Here is a 20,059-nt window from a genome sequence, read left to right as displayed (position 1 = left end):
CCTCCTCCTCCATGACTGATCCCGGCTGAGTGAAGGGGAGCGGGCATTGCCACCTACTCCATGCCTGATCCTGGCCAGCTGAAGGTGGGGGATGAGCATTGGCACCTGCTCTGCTCCTGATCACAGCTGGGTGAAGGCGAGGGGTGGGCATTGCCACCTATTCCACTCCTGATCCCAGCTGGGTGAAGGGGGGATGGGCATTGCTACCTGTTCCCCTCCTGATCCCAGCTGGGTGAAGGCAGGCATTGCCACCTGCTCCATGCCTGATCTCAGCCGGGTAAAGGGGGCAGGCATTGTTGCCTGCTCTGTGCCTGATTCTGGCTGGGTAAAGGGAGCAGGCAGGCATTGCCACTTGCTCTGCTCCTGATTCTTACTGGGTAAAGGGGAGAGAAGGCATTGCCTCTTCTCCATACCTGATCCCAGAAAGGTGAAGTTAGAGGTAGGCATTGCCACCTGCTTCGCTGCTGATCCCAGCTTGGTGATGGTGGGCAGCTGGCATAACCACCTGCCCTGCTCCTGATCCCAGCTGGGTGAAGGCAGCCAGGTAAAGGGGGACAGGCATTGCCACCTGCTACATTACTGATGCCAACTGGGTGAAGTTGGGGGGTGGGCATTGCCACCTGCTCCACTCCTGATCCCATCTGGGTGAAGACAGAGAGCAGGCATTGCTTCCATCTCAGGTCTTGATCCCAGCTATGTGAAGGATAGGGCAGGCATTGCCACCTGCTCTGCTCCTGATCCCAGCTGGGTGAAGTTGGGGGTGGGTATTGCTGCTTGTTCCATGCCTGATCCTGGCCTGGGCTTCCTGCCATGGTGCACTCTCTGGAGGAGCACCAGAGTACGATGTGTGTTGTCAGGAACACAGCTAGCCTTTTATATACTCGGATTCTTATTGTTCAGTCTTGGAAACTTTTGGTTCTTGAATGTATGGCACCTGACGAACGGGTAGAAGTAAAACTGCTGGATTAGATTTCAGTGGCACCTTAGAGACCAACTACATTTTCAGAGTGTAACCTTTGAGAGTCTGAACTTCCTTCTTCAGACACTAGTAGGAGTGGAAACCTTTGAGCCATTAATAATTCAACCCAAGCTGGCTGGGGTGTTACAATGTGGGGGATCAGGATGTAAAGGTACAATGCAGCTTGATTAGATGAGAGGGGTGTAGCAAATCAAGTTCTATTGTCCTTTTACATCCTGATGTCTTCCTTTGCTACCTCTGATATAAAGGCATAAGGATCTCCATTCTTACTTGTGTCTAAAGACTCTCCATTCTTACATGTGTCTAAAAATTATGACTCTGTTTATGCTCTGAAAATCTTGTTGTTCTCTAAGGTGCCACTGGACTCTAATCTCGCTGTTCTACTGTAGAATAACACAGCCACCCACCTAAACTATTGCCAGTAGAAACAGGTTCCATACTTGTTGACTGTTCCAAGAATTATAAAAAGACAGGGAATAGCAGAGTCAAAATTTCCCTTATAAAGGTACCTAAGAAAACTTAGCCACTGTGAATCTCAGAATCAGGTAAATTACCATGGGAACAAAATTGCGATGACAATACATTATTTAGAGGATAGAAAATCTGAACCTGACTGCCACTACACAACATTTCCCAAAGGTTGAATCCAACCCTTCCCAGAGCCCTGAACTCTTCTTGTATCAAAATTTGTAATCTGAATGTTCCTGCCAAGCTGCTACTCATGGGGTTTTGTGTTGTCGTGTATGAGGTTCAGATAAGATTTTAAAAAATGAATCCTGTTCCCGAGGAAAAGTCTATCTGTGTGGAACCTTCCGAAAGTACTATAAAAGCAGCCACGAAGTGTGTTTGGAAACTTGGCTGATAAAAACAATGGAGATGATTGTACAGCTCAGATGACGAACATGAGGATACGACAGAAGTGATTTAGATGGTACTTATTTATGGGGACAAATATGAAAACAGCAGCGATACAGTCCCCTAGCAAAGAAATTCAGTAACATGGTAAACAAAACTGTGGAAAAGTAGTTTTCATGTCTCTTTCTCTCCTTCATGGGGTTGAGTACCACCTCTGACCAAGGAGAAAAGTTTCAAAGATATAGTACAGAGTGGGGGATATTTTGATAGTCAAAACAATAAATATGTTAAATTCTTCTGCATCCATACATTTTTCAGGCCAAAGATGGAGGGTTAGGGACCTTGGGAGATGGGACATGTCAGACTCAACAGGTAACAAAAAGTTGACTTACACCATAAGAAATGGTGCCAACATATTTGGACAAATAGGCAATGGCTTCCATCAACTTGGGGAATTCTTCATCTTCAAGAGAAAACCTCTGTCCAAAAGCCACAGCACAGATCATATTGCAGATGGACATAGAGATGGGTAATGAAGGGTCAAATGGCTGCCCTGAAAATAAAGTTATTTACAAATCGTAACATTAATTTTCTTCCCTTGTGGATACTTAGAGACGGATATGATAGTGCAGTTAGCTAAAGGAAAACGAGGTCTCTGAAATCTTAAAACTGGATTACATATTAGAAAATCTGAAGAAATATATTAAGTTCCATTTCAAAATGTCCAAAATATACAAATAAACCCACTCAGCTAACACACAATAAAATATTATGTATTTGGGATGCCTCTAGAGGAGGAGACATAATTTCAATGCTGGGCATATATAGGGGAGTTATTTACAGTCTTATGCACAGCAAATTAACTCAAGCATCCACTGAAGGCCAAAATACATGTTAATATATGTTTGCAGGTTCCCTGGACCTGACTTGTTTTCTTCACAGCCGCATAATTCCTTCAGGGAAGATAATTTTTAAAATTATCAGGCTCCTGATTTGGCTCAGAACTGTGGTGTGTGTGGGAGAAGATGGTGGCTGGAGATCTCCCAGAATTATGACTGATCTCTGGGTGACAGAGATCAGTTTCCCTGGAGAAAATGGCTGCTCTGGACAGTGGACTATATAGGATTATAACATACTGTGCTTCACCCCTTCCCAAACCCCACCCTCCTCAACCTCCACCCGCAAAATATCCAGGTATTTCTCTCCTTGGAGTTGGCAACCTTACCTACTGCTTCTCCCCCACCGTTCCCCCAAGCTGAAATGGCCATTGCAGGGAGTTATTTGCAGTATTTTGGAGCTGATTATAATTTCAAATGTATATTTCCTGTTGTTTGGCCCTGAGTAATGAAAAGTAGCAAACAGGCCATCGCAGTTTCCTAATATCACTTACCTTTTGCCCGTGCAAAAGTCTCAACTAGCTGATGGGCCTCCTCTTTTATTTGGCACTCCAGGTCTTTCTTCCCCAGTCCCAGCTTCCGCATGGTAACTACGCCAAACTTTCTCTGTTCCTTCCAGGTGTGGCCATTGGTAAATATAATACCTGCACCCATAAAAAGCCCCTTAGAAATTATTACTCAGGGAAATTATTGTTAAAAAAGAAAAAAGGTTAAGTTGCCTGGATAGAAAACATCAAAGTTAATGCTTACATATATCCTATCACATAATTCAGTAAGTGGGTTTCCAACTACTCACTGGTTATCCCAGTACACAGGTGCGATAGTGCGCCCCTAGTGGGGATAAGAGGTGAGTCCTCATGGTTGGCCTGCCAGCTGCCCTCTTCCCTGCCATGTTCCCCGTGCCTCTGGGCACCCGGTGCAGGAGCGCATCGGCATGCTGGCTGCCCACCTCACTGCCCATGCTCCCTGCCATGCACCCTCCACCTCCGGGCACCTGGTGCAGAAGTGTGTCAGCCTGCTGGCTGCCTGCCTCTTCGCTTGCTCTCCCTTCTCCTCCGGCCGCCCAGTGCAGGAGCGCCTCAGCCTGCTGGCTGCTTGTCTCTCTGCCTGCTCGCCCCATGCCTCTGGGTGCATGGTCAGGAGCGCTCAGCCTGCTGGGTGCCCTCCTCCCTGCCTGTGCTCCCTGCGCCTCCTGCAATAGATGCAGGAGAGGAAATGCTTCTTTCCCCAGTGAGTACTTGAGCCAGGCAAGGGGTAGGAAGGGCGAGCCTGTCTGCTCCATGCTCAGCAGCCCCACTAGAGATAGGGACGGGTGGGAAGGGCAAGGCGCCCACTGCCCTCTGAAGCCCTGCTTGAGCTGGGGAGGGGGAGGGGAGGGGGAGCTCCCTGCTGACCTCCAACGCCCCGATCCCCAGCTCCCCCCATCAGCCCTCCTCAGCCCCACTTGAGCTGAGCAAGAGGCGGGAGGGGTGAGCCGCCAGCCACCCTCTGCAGCCCCATTTGAGCGAGCAAGGGGAGAGAAGGGTGAGCCACCTGCCGGCCTCCAAAGGTGCGACCCCAGTCTCCCTTCATCAGCCCTTTCCAGCCCCCATGTCTCAGCCTTTCCCAGTCTGGGCTGCCTCAACTGCCAGCCCTCCTCAGCCCCTCACCTGTCAGCCCTCCCCAGCCTGCCCCATCTGCCAGCCTTCCCCTACCTGTCAGCCCACCCCAGCCCCTCCTCCACTTGCCAGCCCTCCCCAGCCCCAACTTTCTAGAGTCCATTGTATTTTTTCCTACAACCGGCTTTGTTGCTAGTAAGTACAATAAAATTGCAATGCTGATGCAAAATCAGTTTCTGTCTGGTGCTGAGATATGTCTGTGATGTTGGCCAGCTCTATGTACTTTAGACAAGGAAGGCATACTTTCACCCCCATCTTCCAGCATTAAGAAATTCATGCAATGTTGACCCTTCCTATTCTTAGGATAATGTAATACATGAAAGAAGTTATTACTACATTCCTGGGATTACAGTGTTTGCAAAACGTGCCAACACAAGTCATAATCCCTGCAGAGAGCATTAGTGCTACATGAGTGTATCTTACTGGAAACATGCACAAGAACCCACATGCATGACACACAAGTGCAGACATGCCATTAGAGAACAGTGTAAACCTGAGCTGTCAATCTGCTTGGGGTAGGCTGCAGGAAACATAGTCGTCCAATTCATAGAATCGTAGAATGTAAGGGTTCAAATGTGTCTTACAGACCATCTTGTCCAGTCCAACCCCCTGCCCACTGCAGGAACAGCCTAAAGCTTCCCCAACAACTATTTTTTCCAGCCACTCCTTGAAGACTGCTAATGAAGGGGAAGACATCACATCACTGGGAAGCCAATTCCACTGTCTCATCCCACATGTATCATTTGTCCTATGCGAGCACAAGGTGAGAAAAGTTAGGATTTCTTGTATGTAGAAAATATGCAATGAGTTAACTGCCTTTTAGGGCCAAAACAGGATCTCCCATGAATTTTAAAACATTGTTTTTTAAAAAAGTTTTGTTCCTTTTTTGTAGAACAGAGAGTATCATGATTAAGAGCTTACCAAAAGAAAAAAAAATGGTGAAAACTGACTAAGTTAAATAAGAGTAAACATTTAATAAAGAATGTAATTCAAAATTGTGTCTGCTTCATATATTTATGTCATGTAGTATCATGTATCAGAAATATAAATATGTGAAAACATCCACTGAGTCAACCTCCAACCAGTATGAAATTCACTTGCAATAAATCATTCTTGTAACAATAAAGTGCTAGTACATAATATCCAAAAAATACATTTCATAAGTACATAAATACATCAATCAATAAATAGTTGAATATTGCTCTACTCCATATATTGTCACAGTCCTGAGGTCCAAAACAGCATACTGTGGAATGCATGTGTTAGAGATCCATATTTCCTTCAATACATTCAGAGAGGATCATATCAAACTTCAGTTTCAGCTTCAAAGCTGTTGTTATGTTTTAAAGCTGATTAATTCTTTCTTTGTAGAGCCAAGAAATCAATCAAATGTGACTAGCTAATGGGCGGTCGGGTGCCGTTTTATCCCATTGCATTGCTTTTCTCAAAGCAGTCACAATGTGAAATTTACATCAAAACACATACCAATGAGGCTAAAAAACAGGCTAAAGATAACATACTCCCACCCCAACCAATTAAGAACTAACTCCATAATTCAAAGTAAGGTCCATACTTACAATATCAATGTAGTTCTAACTCCTAGAAAGACGTTGTTGCAAAGCCCCTGTGTAACCCTTGCCCACTAGAGGGAGATAGACAGTTGGGGTATTCCTTATAAGGAAAAAAAGGCGCAATTTTCCCTGAGAGACTGGAGGGCCTGAAACTGCAGGGAGAAACACTTTCTCCTCAGAAACACGCCTTTCTATGAACTCTCAATGTTTTAGGGCTCCTGTGAAGAACAGAAGGCATCTCAAAGTAGAGCACAGCTACAAGTTGCTGCAATTCAAGGGACTGACCACCCTACAGAAGTCAGAAAGACTGAGACCTGGGTCTGCTTGAGTAAAACAGGCCTGATTTGTTACATGATTGTTGTTATATATGCTTTATTATTGTATTGTTCCAAATAAGATGGTTTTTTCCCTCAAGTTTGTTCATTGTAATCTTTTATAAATGCAAGTGTCACAAGGTGGGATCACACTGTCATAGACATGAACTCTCCCAGTTCTTAAATTAGATAAATCTATTTATTTGATATTGCTCTTGAACAAAGCAGGTTACACCTGCAGGAGGCTGGCCAGAAAAGGTTTGACAGCTTTTTAAACAGATATTGGTTACAGCTGGTTTCCCTGCTCACAATAATTGTTAAAGGGTCAAGCCCTCTGTCGACTACCAACACATAATGGTTATAGGAAACACGTCAAATTATTTTTTTAATATATTTATACCCCACAGGGTTAAACTATTCATTTTGTGGATCCATTTTTGTGGCTTCCTTCCTACGTAAATCCAATAAAACTGCCTCCGCCCAAGACACCTGGGATGCATAGAGAATGGTACATTTCAGTTTTCTTATGTCCAGCTTCAGGCACTTAATGCAAGATTGATGCTCCTGCAGGTGTTGCCTTATCCGATATGTAGTGCTGCCAACGTATAACAAATCACATTTACATTTGATTAAGTAAACCACGTTGGCACTACTACATATTGAGAAAGCAACTTGTTTAATAGATCTCAAGGAGGCAATCTCCTGTGGATCCAATACTAGCAGGCATACTCTGCACCACCCGTGTTGTTGTTGTTGTTGTTGTTGGTGGTGGTGGTGGTGGTGGTGGTGGTGGTGGTGGTGGTTGGTTGTTGGTTGTTATATCCCATGGATTTCTAAACATTTTTTAAAAATGTTGTGTTCCTTTTTTGTAGACTGGAAGGCCAAAAATTTACATATAAATAAGTAATAGCTCCAAGTGGCTGTTTTAAAGATTTGGCAAAGGTGACTGGGTGTGTGGGGGAGTATTTAACTCTTTCCTCCCACGCTTCTATGAATGTGCCATCATCACAGCCAACATATGGTGGTGACCCTAGAAATGGGCTTTTAAGGCAAGTAAGGAGCAGGGGTGGATTGCCTCTGTAAAGTCCTCTTTGGTAGGCCTACATCCAAGTACCAACCCTGCTTAGCTTCTGAGATCTGACAAGATTGAGCAACACCATACCATTCCACACGAAGGCTGGCTTGAATGGCAGGGGTAAATCCCCGCACCCCAGCCTTTTTTTTCTGAGCTGCAGCACCTGGGACAGAAGCTAGCTGACTAGCTTGAATGTGGAGCACAAAGCTCTTCTTTTCCCTCATCCTGGGCTGAATGCTGGCTGGCTTTTATGAAGTGTGTGAGGGAAGTCACATAATGTGTGTGTTGTGTATCATCAAGTTGCTTCCAACTTATGGTGGCCCCTTGAATTAATGACCTTCAAAACATCTTATCATTAACAGCTTTTGTCAGATGCTGCAAACTGGAGGATGTGGCTTCCTTTATTGAGTCGAGACATTTCATTTGGGCCTTCTTCTTTTCCTACTGCCTCCCACATTTTCTAGCATTATTGTCTTTTCTAGTATGTCTTCTCATGATGTCGTGACCAAACCACAATAGCCTCACTTTTGTTATTTTAGCTTCTAGGGAGAATTGAGGCTTGATTTCATCCAGAACACATTGATTTGTGTGTTTTTTTCTTTTTTTGGTAATCCATGGTATCCATAAATCCTCCAGCACTGCATTTCAAATGAATCAACTTTCTTTCTGTCAGCTGTCCTCACTGTCCAACTTTCACATTCATACATAATAATGGGGAATACCATAGTATGAATTATCTTGATCTTTGACCCCAGTGATCTTTTCCAGTTCCTTCCAGCTCTCAAACTCCTTCTGATTTCTTGGTTGCAATCTCTCTTTTGGTTAATTTTTGAGCTGATGAATGGCAAATCTTTAAAAATTTCCGTTTCTTCACGGTAAACCTTAAAACTGTGTAATAGGGATGTGTGCCAAAAATGATTCCATTACAATTCTAGTTCTAGGGGTTCCAGAATAATTCTGTTTCATTACTAGTTTGTGTCGGGTCAACTGGTGCTTGCTTGGAACTGATCTGTTGGTTTGTTGGTTTGTTTTTCTATTTCATACTGCGAGCCCAGCAAAAGGCCTTCAAGTCAAGTGAGAAGCAGACATCGCTTGTCGTTGGCTGATTCCGCACATGTTGGATAATGCACTTCCAATCCTCTTTAGAGATCATTTGGAGCGGAATTTTTCGAGTGTGAAACAAAAAATCCACTTCCAAATGATAGCTAAAGTCCATTGAAAGTGCATTATCCAACACGTGTGGAATCAGCCGTTGTCTTCCTTTGCAGAGTAACCCCAGTTTACCCTAATGGTTTCCCATCCAAGTTCAAACAGGAGCCAACCCTGCTTAGCTTCTGAGATCTGATAAGATTGGGCTCCGCTATGATGCCTTCCATCCCAGAGAGAAGGTAGGCTGTAAATATTTTAAATAAATACATATAACAGAGTATGGTTTTGTGACTGGCTTTGCCACCTCTGGCAGCCATTTTGTGGTTGCACCCACAGCTCTCTATCAGAATTCCAAATGTGCCCACAGACCCAAAAAGTTTGCAGACCCCTGCAATAAGCTGTGCAACGGGACTAGGATTACACAATACGAAAACAATGCAAACCAAAAAAAAACTTGTCTAAAGCAGGAAATACCATAATGCAGGAAGTGGATTTCAAAGGTAGAAGACAATGCAGTAAAAGTAAGATGGTAGATATAATAAGGGTTGGGGAAAGCAATGGTGAACTACCCTGTAAAAACTTCACTGCGGGACTCTGCGGATCTCCCTCGATGCACTATAGGACAGAAAGGCCTGGAGGGGGACGATCTACGGAGTAGCCGAGGGTCAGACGCGACTGTGTGGCTTGGATCGGATCGGACATATAATAAGGTGAGGTATGGGGCAAATGAAAGCCAAAATCTTTAAATCATCTGCTTGGTTCTTTACCATCCTACTCACTTTTTCACAAGGCACCTGCTGTTGCTTCCCTTTGTTTCCTGCATGAGCCCCATCCCTGCCATGGTTGCTCCTTGTCCATGAAACCACTGATTCTGCAAGTGTCTGTCAAGGTAGCAGCATGGCTCCCCTTTAAATATGTCCACAAAACCTGTAACTTCCCCAAAGAGCCTTCTCCTATTACACCTGAGCCTAGGCTCATGTCTTGTTTCTGGTCTGCTGAATAACATGAGTGGTAAAGGCAGAACAATTCAGTCTAAAAGTGACTGAAATGCTCAGCGACTTTCTTTGCTCTCTTTTGTACCTATGTGTATTTTTTGTTTTTTGCAGAGAAGACAAGGAAGCTCATTTACTATTCCCAACAACTTACCGCGTTTTTTTTATTATAGTTTGACTTAAAACAGTCTCGGGCCGGCCAGCAAAGTCTTCTGAGTGGTTTATCAGCGCTTCTTTCACCGCTTCGAATCCAGACAGCACAACCACCAGTTTAGATCCCAGCCACAGAGTGTAGATGTTTCCATAGAACTTTGCCAACTGGCATTTGCAACAAAAGAGACAAAAGTTACATTCAAACAAAATAGCTGAATTCTTATAACGTGAATGCTTCAGTATAACATACATTCTTCATTTTTCCTTACCTCTTGAAGTGGATATTTCATAAAAATGAAATTTAGAATGAAAGATGAAAAGGTCACAAGATAAAGGGAGGGTATTCCGGGAGCTGGAAAAGGGGGGGCTGATCCTGGATAGCTTCAACACACTGTCCTTTTAAACCCAGACCTCAAAGGCATCCTTATTTACAGTCAAGCCAGTGAACAGCACGTGGGTACGTGTTTATTGAGCTAGATTTATTCATAGACAAGCGGTAAATTCATGATGGCTTCCTATCCTTGCTTGAGGGAGTGAATAAGATACATACAAAGAGGGGAGGTGAGATAATAAAATTATCACTTAAGGAAGGTAGATGAGTTGTAAATACCTCAAATTACCCTCTCTCCTTAGGGGAGAGTGAAGAACTACCATTCCCATGATTCCGAGTATTTAAAGAGATAGCACATATTTCTGCTAACAGTAATACAGAGCTTCTAGGCTAATACAGAGCTTCTAGGCTGTGGCTACAGCACAGAGGGGGAAGCACAGGAGTGAGCACAGATCAGTTTAAACTAATCTTTGCTCACTCCTTAGAATCTAAAGCAGCACTGTGAGTTCCCTATATCCTCCCGGTGGGACGGGGAGGAACCTGGCACTTACCTAACATTTCCTGGGGATCTTCTACTCTCATATACATGTTCCCAGCTCTCCCATGGGGATGTCACTTCCAAGAAGTGATGTCACCGTGCTGGCCATGGACATGCCCCTGCTTTTTGCACAGGCCAATTCACCTTATTTGGGGCCAAAATTGGCCCAACAAGGTACGGGAGCAGTCCTGCAGCTGATGTGATGGCATCACATTGGGAAGTGACATCATTGCTCCCTGTTGGGAGCGCACCTAGTGCGCACGTTCCCAGGTTGCCAGCTCCTGCTGATCGACAGCAATTGCTGGGTAATTAGGCAAACCTCCCGCCATTGGAGGGTACTGGGAAGCCTAATATAAAGTGGAATATTCTTTATGTTTTCTGCCTGGAGACAACTTTCCCACCCTCAGGTTAGATTGCTAACATATTGCAAATTCTTCTGCAAGCCATAGTGTGTTTGTGTGTGTGTGTGTGTATAAAATATGCATATACATAGTATACAGTCCATAGTGTACTGTTTTATTTTTTCTTTGTGTAGCTGGTACTCATGCGGCAGGATGCCGTACATGAAGACCCTATACTGATAGTAAATAAATTTCCAGTTTCTTAAATGTACCTATGGTCAATATTTATTTCACCATGACCACTCTTCAGCTCTTAGCTATGTGCAGTTCTCCTCTCTGCCTATTCTTCCACACAGTTTTCCATTCTTTCTCACATGGTTGTCCCTCCCTTCAGATTCACTACCTTCTCCTGGGGACAGTCTCATTTACTAAGCTGCCCTTTTATGTAGTGGGAAGTGCCATCGTCACAGCTAATTTATGGCAACTGCTGCTGGGATTTTCATGCCAAGCGACTAACAGAGATGATTTGCCATTGCATAGCAACCCTGGTCTTCCTTGGAGGATTCTCATCCAGGGCTCATTTCAAGGGGGAACGCACAGGAACACAGTTCCAGCAGTTCCCCAAAGAGGTCACATGTCATGTGGCCCCGCCCACCTCATCCATTTTGGGCCCATTTCAGCCTGGATTGGGGCTGAAACGACCTGGATCTGGCCTCTAACGGGTGGTGGATCACTCTCCCGCTCAGCAGCGGCCCGATCCTAACCATTTTGGGCCCTTTTCCGGCCATTTTCAGCCCCTTTTTGCCATTTCAGGCCCAATTCTGGCCCTGAATGGCCAAGATTGGGTCCAAATCAGCCAGGATAGGTGATGTCAGGGGACATGGCATATACAAATCAGTTATGCTAATGACACACTTCTGGTGATGTCAAGGGGCATGACGTATGCTAATGAGTTATGCTAATGAGTTATGCTAATGAGTTCCTCCAGCTCTTTTTCTACGACATGACCCCTGTTCTCATCCAATTACTAACCTGCTTAACTTCCGAGATCTGACGAGATCAGGCTTGCCTTTACAGGCTTCTCTTTTCTGCCTATGCCCCAGCAATTCCTGACTAGAACTGGAACGTCTCTGCAAGATGCCCTTCTGATTAGAGGGCACCCATCAGCAGCAGAGGCTCCCATCAGATGAGGAGGGTGGTTTCCACCGGGACCCATCCCACTTTTGCAATCTGCTTCCCACTTTTGCAATCTGCTTTTATACAATATTGATGTAAGCTTCTCAATGACTGGTGCAACAGAGAATTGGCCGTATGTCTTGTAAATAATCTCTGTCTTGTAAATAATTCCTCTTGCCATTTAGGGATAGGTTTCTTCCATTGTTCTGGCTAATAGGTTAAACTATAGAAATGTGGACTTGACAGACATCAGTTCAAACTATGCTGTGGATTGTCATCCTCAGCCCAACCTCACTGAAATGCTGCTCACTCTTAACGCATCTTAAGTCTTTACTGTTAAGGATTTATCTAGTCGATCTTAGCAGTCTAGTTGAGGCCTGCCTCCCCTCGACTAGAGCCAGGGCTTTCTCAGTCCTGGCTCCTGCCTGGTGGAACGCTCTCTCTACTGAGACCAGGGCCCGGCAGGATTTCCACTGGGCCTGTAAAACAGAGTTGTTCCGCCAGGCTCATGGCTGAGGTTGGGCCTCTGCTGGCCAGAGGATACAACTTCTACCCACCTCCCTGTGAAAGCTGCCCACCACTGTTTTTCAGCTACTGTTACTGTGCTGCTATATCTAGTTGTACTGCTGTATTGTTCATTAATAGTTGTATTGCTGCCCCCAGGCAAAGCGTGTTGCTATTTTTATGTGATGTTTTAATGTTTTAATATGGAACATTTTAAAATGATTTTAAGGTTGTTATCCGCCCTGAACCCGCTTGCGGGAAGGGCGGAATACAGATATGATATAAATAAGTAAAATAAAATCTTCTTGCCACCAGATTCCTCTAGTAGAAGAATCTAGAAAGTGCGACTTCAGAAAGCTCATTCTTTTTTTCAAAAATGCCTTTTGAGTTATTTTCTGTCTCTTCCCCCAAGGATGCATGAAATATTTGAAGATATAAGAGGTATTATATACTTCAAAGATGATATTCGGAGTCTGTGTGTGTGTGTGTGTTATATGCCATAAAGTCACTTCTGTCTTATGGAGACTCTATTAATGAAAGACCTCCAAATGTCATTTGCTCCAGTAGCCATTGTAAATTTGCAATGTGATCTCTAGAGTCTCTTACTTTTCTGAATCCAGCTTGAACACCTGGCATTTCTCATTCCATGTATGGTATGAATCTTTGATGTAGAATTCTGAGTATCTCTTTCTTGTGTGCAAAATTAATGCTATGGTCTGATCATTGCTGTACTCTTTAGCATCTCCTTTTTTCAGAATTGCAATGCAGACTGACCATTTCCACTCTGTGGGCCATTGTTTTGTTTTCCAATATAAAAAGTTTCCTTTTGCACACTTTCATTTTGCCACATTCCTGCTCCATTTGTAAAAATGCTTTCCTGAACAATTATCTCAGTAGTGATATTAATCAGCTAAAAAAGATTTTAAGAAGCATTGTCAGTCTTTTTCTTCCTAGGGTTACACAGGTGGCTCAACATTCTTTGCAAGTGATACAGGCACTTTCATTTATGAGTGCTACATCTGCACAGATCTCACCTTAGAAGGGAGAAAGTGCTCTGATCTGTACTTTCTAGTGGTTGTCTGCAAATACTTCCCACTTGGAGCTTCATAACCACCACACCAATATCCCAATCAAAAGACGGACACCTGCAAGGGATGGGCTGTATCATGCCTGACCATGCACATGAACACAAGAAATCATGAGGTATAGTTAAGCAACCTGTTTGCTTCCTTGTCTCTGTGCAGTCCAACAGGTGCCATGTACCTGATGGCAATTGTTCACAGCGTCTGTGACTAATGGCGGCTTCACTGAGAGAGTATGCGAAACTGTTCCACAGGGTTCTAACTACATGTGCCTGCTGAAGAAGTGATCCATTCACGAAACGGGCTAATACTACGTATGCTGGCAAATCCCGTCCTGTGGCTGATGAGGCGGCTGAATTTGCTGACTTGGCGCTGGACCCCTTCAGCTCTTCGCAGCCTCTTTTCTTCAATTGCAGCTTGATATGATTGGACATTTTCGCCCTTTAAATGTTTTCTTTGTAAACCGTTTCATGGCTGCCTAATTGAATGGTAGTGCCAGTGTGCACCCTTGTATTGTTGTAATTGAGTGTCGCTGCCCTTAGGTTGTATAATCCTTAGGAGGTGCCTGCGTGCACCCCCCCCTTTACTGTTTTGTGCCAGTGAGCACTTTTGTGCTGTTTTTACTGGGATGGTTATTGTAATACTCACATCTTGATTACTTTAGTGCTTGGATTATTTTGTATATACACATTATTACTATATTTTTGATAATTTGAGTGTTCTTAATGTGTATTCATTGAGTTTTCACTTCACAGCCCTGGTTTTGTCTGCTTGCACCGGGGTGGTCCCTATTTTCGCTTTCTGTTCTTGCCATGTACCTGATGGCAATTGTTCTGACCTGGATAGTCTAGGGGAACCCAATTTCATCAGATCTCAGAAGTTAAGCAGGATCAGCCTTGGCAAGTAATTGGACGGGACACCTCCAATGAAGATCAGGGATGCAGGGGCAGGCAATGGCAAACCACCTCTGTTATTCTCTTGCCTCGAAAACTCCAGCAGGGGTCACCATAAGTCAGCCATGACTTGACAGCATTCCCCACTACCTCCAGATTTCAGTTGAACATTAGAACAAGCTTACTAATGGTCACGGTGGCTCAACAGTGGAAACAATTCGTTGTTGCAGGCGTTCAACCAGAAACTGCACAGTTGTCTGTTGGAGGTGCTCTAGCTTTGACTTCACCATTTAGCAAACCATTGAATGTGGTAGTCTATAAGCCCTTCTGAACTCTGTGGTTGTATAATACTGTCCATTTGGAAATTCTGCACAAACACGAAAGCCACTATCGATTGTGCATAAAAATTTTTCAAAAACTAAATCAGCTTCCTCAGAAGCTGCACCATGTGAGTTTTGACATGAAAACAAACTGTTGAACTTCCCCTGATGCTGAGAGAGAAGATAAAAAATTAGCAGTATGTAAGAAAAGGTATAGCCAGTTAATGGAAGTATCAGTGAGCCGAGGGTATCTGGACTTCCATGGTTCAGTCAGAATGCAGCTTGTTCACTAGGTTTATCAGGCCTACTTCTTGCAATAGCCAGAGCTTTGGGAGTGGGGCATGGGGAGAAGAATAGTCAAATGGTATGGCAACATCACTTCAGGGTGGAGTCTGGGAAGTGATGTCAAAATATCAAGCAACACTGTAATTTCCGCAGTCTTTTATGGTAAAGAGCATAGAGATTGGGAGAATTCCTAGAGAGTTGCTCAATGTGGTGATGTCATCCCTTCATTATTTTCCCCTACCTCTCCATTGAGCAAGGGCAGGGGATGAAGAGCGCAGGAAGGGGTTTATCTGTCATTAGCAGACAAACAGCAAGTATTTTTGAAATCCTGATTGTGACCCCCTCAACTGCACCCCGCCCCCCCCCCCCGGACATTTTGCATTCATTGAAATTGTGAATAAATGCATTTGAGGAAGTCTGTGCAAATTGAAAGGAGATAATAAAGATTCTCCACTTGTAGGTAACTGTGACCCCTTTAATGAAAAGAAGTCCTCTCGGCTGTCTGCTCAACTCAGCCAGAGATCTTGAGAAGTTTATTATTGTATCACATTTCAGATAAAATACTACCAGATTTGTTCAAGTGTTTTCTAAAGTTTGAGTTGAAGCATATTTCTATCATAATGCTCTGGATGCTGTCTGGATCCCTTCATCCAGCCAGGATCAGGAGCGGAGCAGGTGGCAATGCCCTCCTGCCTTCACTCACCTGGGATCAGACGCAGAGCAGGTGGTAATGCCTGCTCCTGCCTTCACCTGGCCAGGATCAGCTGCAGAGCAGGTGGCAATTCTCTACCACCTTCACCTGGCCAGGAGGCAATGCCTGCCCCCCTTCACCCACCTGGGAACAGGTGTGGGGTAGGAGGTACTGCCTGCCTCCTCTTTGCCCAGCCAGGATCAGGTGTGGAGCAGGAGGTAATCCCTATCCCTGCATTCACCCGGCAGGGATCAGGAATGGAGAAGGTGGCAATGCCCTCCCTCTTCACTTACCCGGGGTGAGGTGCAAAACAGGAGGCAATGCCCATCCCCACTTCGCCTGACCAGGATCATGTGTGGTGCTGGCATCAATACCCACCTTCACCCAGCCGGGATCGGACACAGAGCAGGTGGCAATGCCCATCCCCCTTTCACCTGGCCTGGATCAGGCACAGAGGAGGTTGTAATACCCACCAGCCTGCCCTCCCCTTTCTAGAGCCCATTGTATTTTTTCTGTTATGATGCTATTACTGTCCTGCATTAACCTGTTTTCATATGGGCCTGGTCCAGCATCTCCAATGTCATCTCTAAAGGTTTGCAGCAACTGGAATCAACAGATTTTTAAAGACAGGTATAGCAGGAAAGAAGGAAATTGCGATGGAAGATAGATGGAGCAGAAAAGAAGGAAATGGCATTTTGCTGATGTCTTCTGAATGCTTCTAGCATATGGAGCAAGGCAGTGCAGAATTATCTACATCCCAAATAATGAAATCTACTTAACTGTTCTCTTCCTAATACATCCTCTCAAAGGGAGTGTCTGTATCACTTTTAGATAAGCTCTTCCCAACAAGCCAATTAACGTGAAGCTTGCTAGAAGACAAATAAGATAAGATAAGCAGCGCAGAAGTGGCTGTTTTTATCCCCCGATCCTAGAATAATAACCAGATCTTTAACGATGCGTGCTGAACGCAGGTCTTGGTGCAGATCTTTGTGAGTGCAATGGCATGGAACCCCTTATGGTAAAACATGACTTCAGATCTTTGTTCTTACTACAGAATGATGGAGCCAAAGACTCCTGGGAGTTTATATATGGTTCACTTTTCTTACCACATCGTCCAGGTCAAAGCAGAGAGCCATCCTCCAGTTTAAATTAAAATGGCAGAAAGAATTTTTTGCAGCTTAATTAACTTGCCTGTCCAGTAATGATGTTGAGCCCAGTTTAAACCATAGATTATTCACTGAGTTGGTCAATTCCATCACACATGGGAAGCACAATTCCATCTAAGACCTCAGCCTTTCTGATGAACATCGCCTCGGTCTGCAGTGATGGAGGAGAATTTTCTGGATACCCCGGACAGCCAAAAAGACAAATAAGTGGGTTCTAGATCAAATCAAGCTTGTGTTCTCCCTGGAAGCCAAATTGACAAGACTGAAGCTATCGTATTTTGGTCACATCATGAGAAGACAAGGTTCCCTGGAAAAGTCAATAATGCTGGGAAAAGTGGAAGGCAGCAGGAAAAGAGGAAGACCTAAAACAAGATGGCTTGATTCAGTACAAGAAGCCAAACCCTCCAGTTTACAAGATCTGAGTAAGTTTGTTAATGATAGGACGTGTTTCATCCATAGGGACACCCTAAGTCTGCATCAACTTGGCAGCGAATAACACACACACAGAGGGCTGTAGCTTGAATTGTCTGGTTCTTTAAAAAAATAACATTCCCTCCACCAATGTATCATTTACTCTATATTATCCACTGTATGCATTGTTTACTGTATATTATATTGTTCTTCATTTCTTCTTCTCTAGTGGCATAATTCCTCTTGATGGCATCGTTTACTGCCTAATAGTGCAATCCAGTCTTGTAGCATTGCGTATTTTGTGTAATATAATGCTCTTTATTGCATTGCTTTTACAAATACTGTAGTTTGCCCTTGACTGTCAACAAACAAGGGAGGTGATAAAATGAATTGATTAAATAAATAAAATAGAATTACATACCTTAATAGGACGTTCTAGAGTAATCACCGGCCCTAATACCCAAATGCTCCCAATGAGTGGAAGCCGAGGAGGCCCTGGAGGCAAATTTTGTTTCATGACTGTTTCTCCACCCTTGCAAGACAAGAGCCGTTTCAGAAGGTACAGAATCAGGAGACATGCCAGCAGAGAAAGAAGGAATGCCTGTTCACCCAGCATTGTCCTTGTTTTGTTTTCTCCTTCCTTGTGTCTGTCTAGTGCAGCTAGGTGAGATGAACGTTCTTTCTCTAGTGGTTTTTCTTTCCTCACAGATTATTGTCTCACGTTTCTGCTGTCATCCTTTTATAAGCTCCATAGATTAAGTGAAATATATGGGGAGTCTCCTAGCACCGTAGCCAAGTAGTTTTGGAAACTGGTTATCTAGGCATGGATTAAAGTAACACTCATATTATCAAAATAATTATGGGGAAGACCATTTACTAGCAAACATCAATATACTCTAATCCAAACCTACGAATAGCAAATTTTGTTCCATGGGTGTTTCCTCACCCCTGCATGCATGTGAACATGTGTGTTCAGAGTGACTAGAAATTAGCTTGCTTGTTTATGCAGATAGTAGGAACATGCATCTTACTTAATGAGGTGGCTGTGAGTAACTGTGAGGCTCATGATTCAGTAGGAAAAGAAGAACAGAAACAGATTAAAAGGTTTAGAGAGAGACATTTATTGAAGGATTGAGTGTAGTACTGTGAGAGGGCAAAAGTTCTCCTGATTAAATGCAAGCAACCTCCCAGTCCTAAGGGATTGGAGAGGAGCCAGTAGAGCCTGGCAGAAAGCCTTTCCCCTCACAGCAGCCAGCTGGGAGTCAAGGAGGAGGTGGCATGAAGGAAGAGGTGAAGGGATCACCACTGAGGGTGAGGCCAGGTATGAGGGCACAGGGGTGACAGACAGCATGAGCCAGAGCACTGGCCTTGGGGCAAATGTCGCATCCAATTTGGAGGAGATACATCTAAGATAAAGGTGTAAACATGGGGAAAATTGGGCATGGAGGGACAGGAGAGAAGTGAGTGTCTAGTATTTCCACCCATGAGGATCTAACTAACTAACAGAGAGGAGCAAAACGTCTCTGCGTGGTGCCATATGAACTGGAAAATAAGGGTGGATAATGTCAGGGCTTGCTGCAGACACTGCTAAGCAGCATGCCGGTGCACCTATCTCCAACATCAGGGGGGTGTCAGGGATGCTGCAGGACCCTGCTCTGTGAAAGGGGGGGCGGTATACCTCACCCCGGCTCCCTCTCAGTCCACTCACTGGCCTGCTCAACCTGACCCCATCACCAATCTTACTCTCCTCCTCCTTCATCAACTTGCCTCCTCGCATTCTCTCACTTCTCTCCACTCCATCACTCCTACACAACCCACCACAAACACCCCCCCCCCCCGAGTCAGCTTTTATAGGGTTTCCTCCACCTTCCCCCTCCCTTCCTTCCAGGCTCCTTCTCTCTCCTGACGCTGCCCAGCTGTGTCTGCCCTCAGGTGTTCCTTCTCATTCCCTAGTTTCTCCTGGCTTTCCTGGCCTCTCCTGCAGGGTGAGGCTGTATGTGAATGCCTCCCAGCTGGGGCTTCCCCCAGGTGTGCCTCCTCTCCCTCTTCCCTCAGTCTTTCTTGCAGGGCACGGCTGGCCAGGCCTTTCCAGGTGGCCTCCTCTGCCTTTGCTTACGAGGAGCTGGGCTGGTCTCCTGGAGTGCAGACAGCTCCCTTTGTTGCTGGTTTCCCCTGGGGCCTGGGCAGCGATTTCCAATACCTCTACCCCCTCATTGGCACCATGGGCAGGTGTGTGTGTGCCTCTTGCCCTTTGGGGTGGGGTTGGGCAGCGTGCCTCTGGCTGGTCTCTCCCTCTGCCCCCCTTTTCCCTTCCCTTTCTGCTGGCTGGAGCTGCACCCCATCCCAGGGGCTTCCTGCGCCTGCTGCTGGTGACCAATCCACCTTCAGGTAAGGGGGCTGTGACAAGTCCAGGGTGCCACAGCCTCAACCACGGTCACATAGATTAAAGATGGAGAGCAAAGGTATACCTTTTCTATTCCGAGTAAAAATCATGAAGGAGAAGGAAGGAGCCAATGCATTAGAAGCCTGCTGCAGTCTGTGGGAAACCCAGAAGAGATGAAGTGATTTCAGCAAGAGTAGACCAGCTGTGGGGTTGGGGTAACAGGAATGATCCAGAAAACAACTACAAACATTCAGAGGCTGAGCGGTGACTTTTATGCATCTTTAGTTGCATTGAGA

The 20,059-nt window shown here is 44.9% G+C and overlaps 1 protein-coding gene across 1 annotated transcript in view; it reads right to left on the bottom strand.

Moving 5' to 3' along the window:
• Positions 1-17,996, bottom strand: part of LOC129332460 (cytochrome P450 2J2-like) — a 38,528-nt gene extending 20,532 nt beyond the window's left edge. The window contains exons 1-4 of the mRNA XM_054983600.1: positions 17,802-17,996; positions 9,650-9,807; positions 3,225-3,385; positions 2,227-2,387 (exon numbers count right to left, since the gene is read on the bottom strand). Coding sequence (XP_054839575.1) covers positions 2,227-2,387; positions 3,225-3,385; positions 9,650-9,807; positions 17,802-17,996 — 675 coding nt within the window. The remainder of the gene's footprint in view (positions 1-2,226; positions 2,388-3,224; positions 3,386-9,649; positions 9,808-17,801) is intronic.
• Positions 17,997-20,059: the final 2,063 nt, after the last annotated feature.

Source organism: Eublepharis macularius, chromosome 6 (genome assembly GCF_028583425.1).
Source record: "Eublepharis macularius isolate TG4126 chromosome 6, MPM_Emac_v1.0, whole genome shotgun sequence".
Lineage (NCBI taxonomy): Eukaryota > Metazoa > Chordata > Lepidosauria > Squamata > Eublepharidae > Eublepharis > Eublepharis macularius.
Note: the sequence above shows the minus strand (reverse complement) of the source record. Positions and strands in the feature narration are given on the sequence as shown.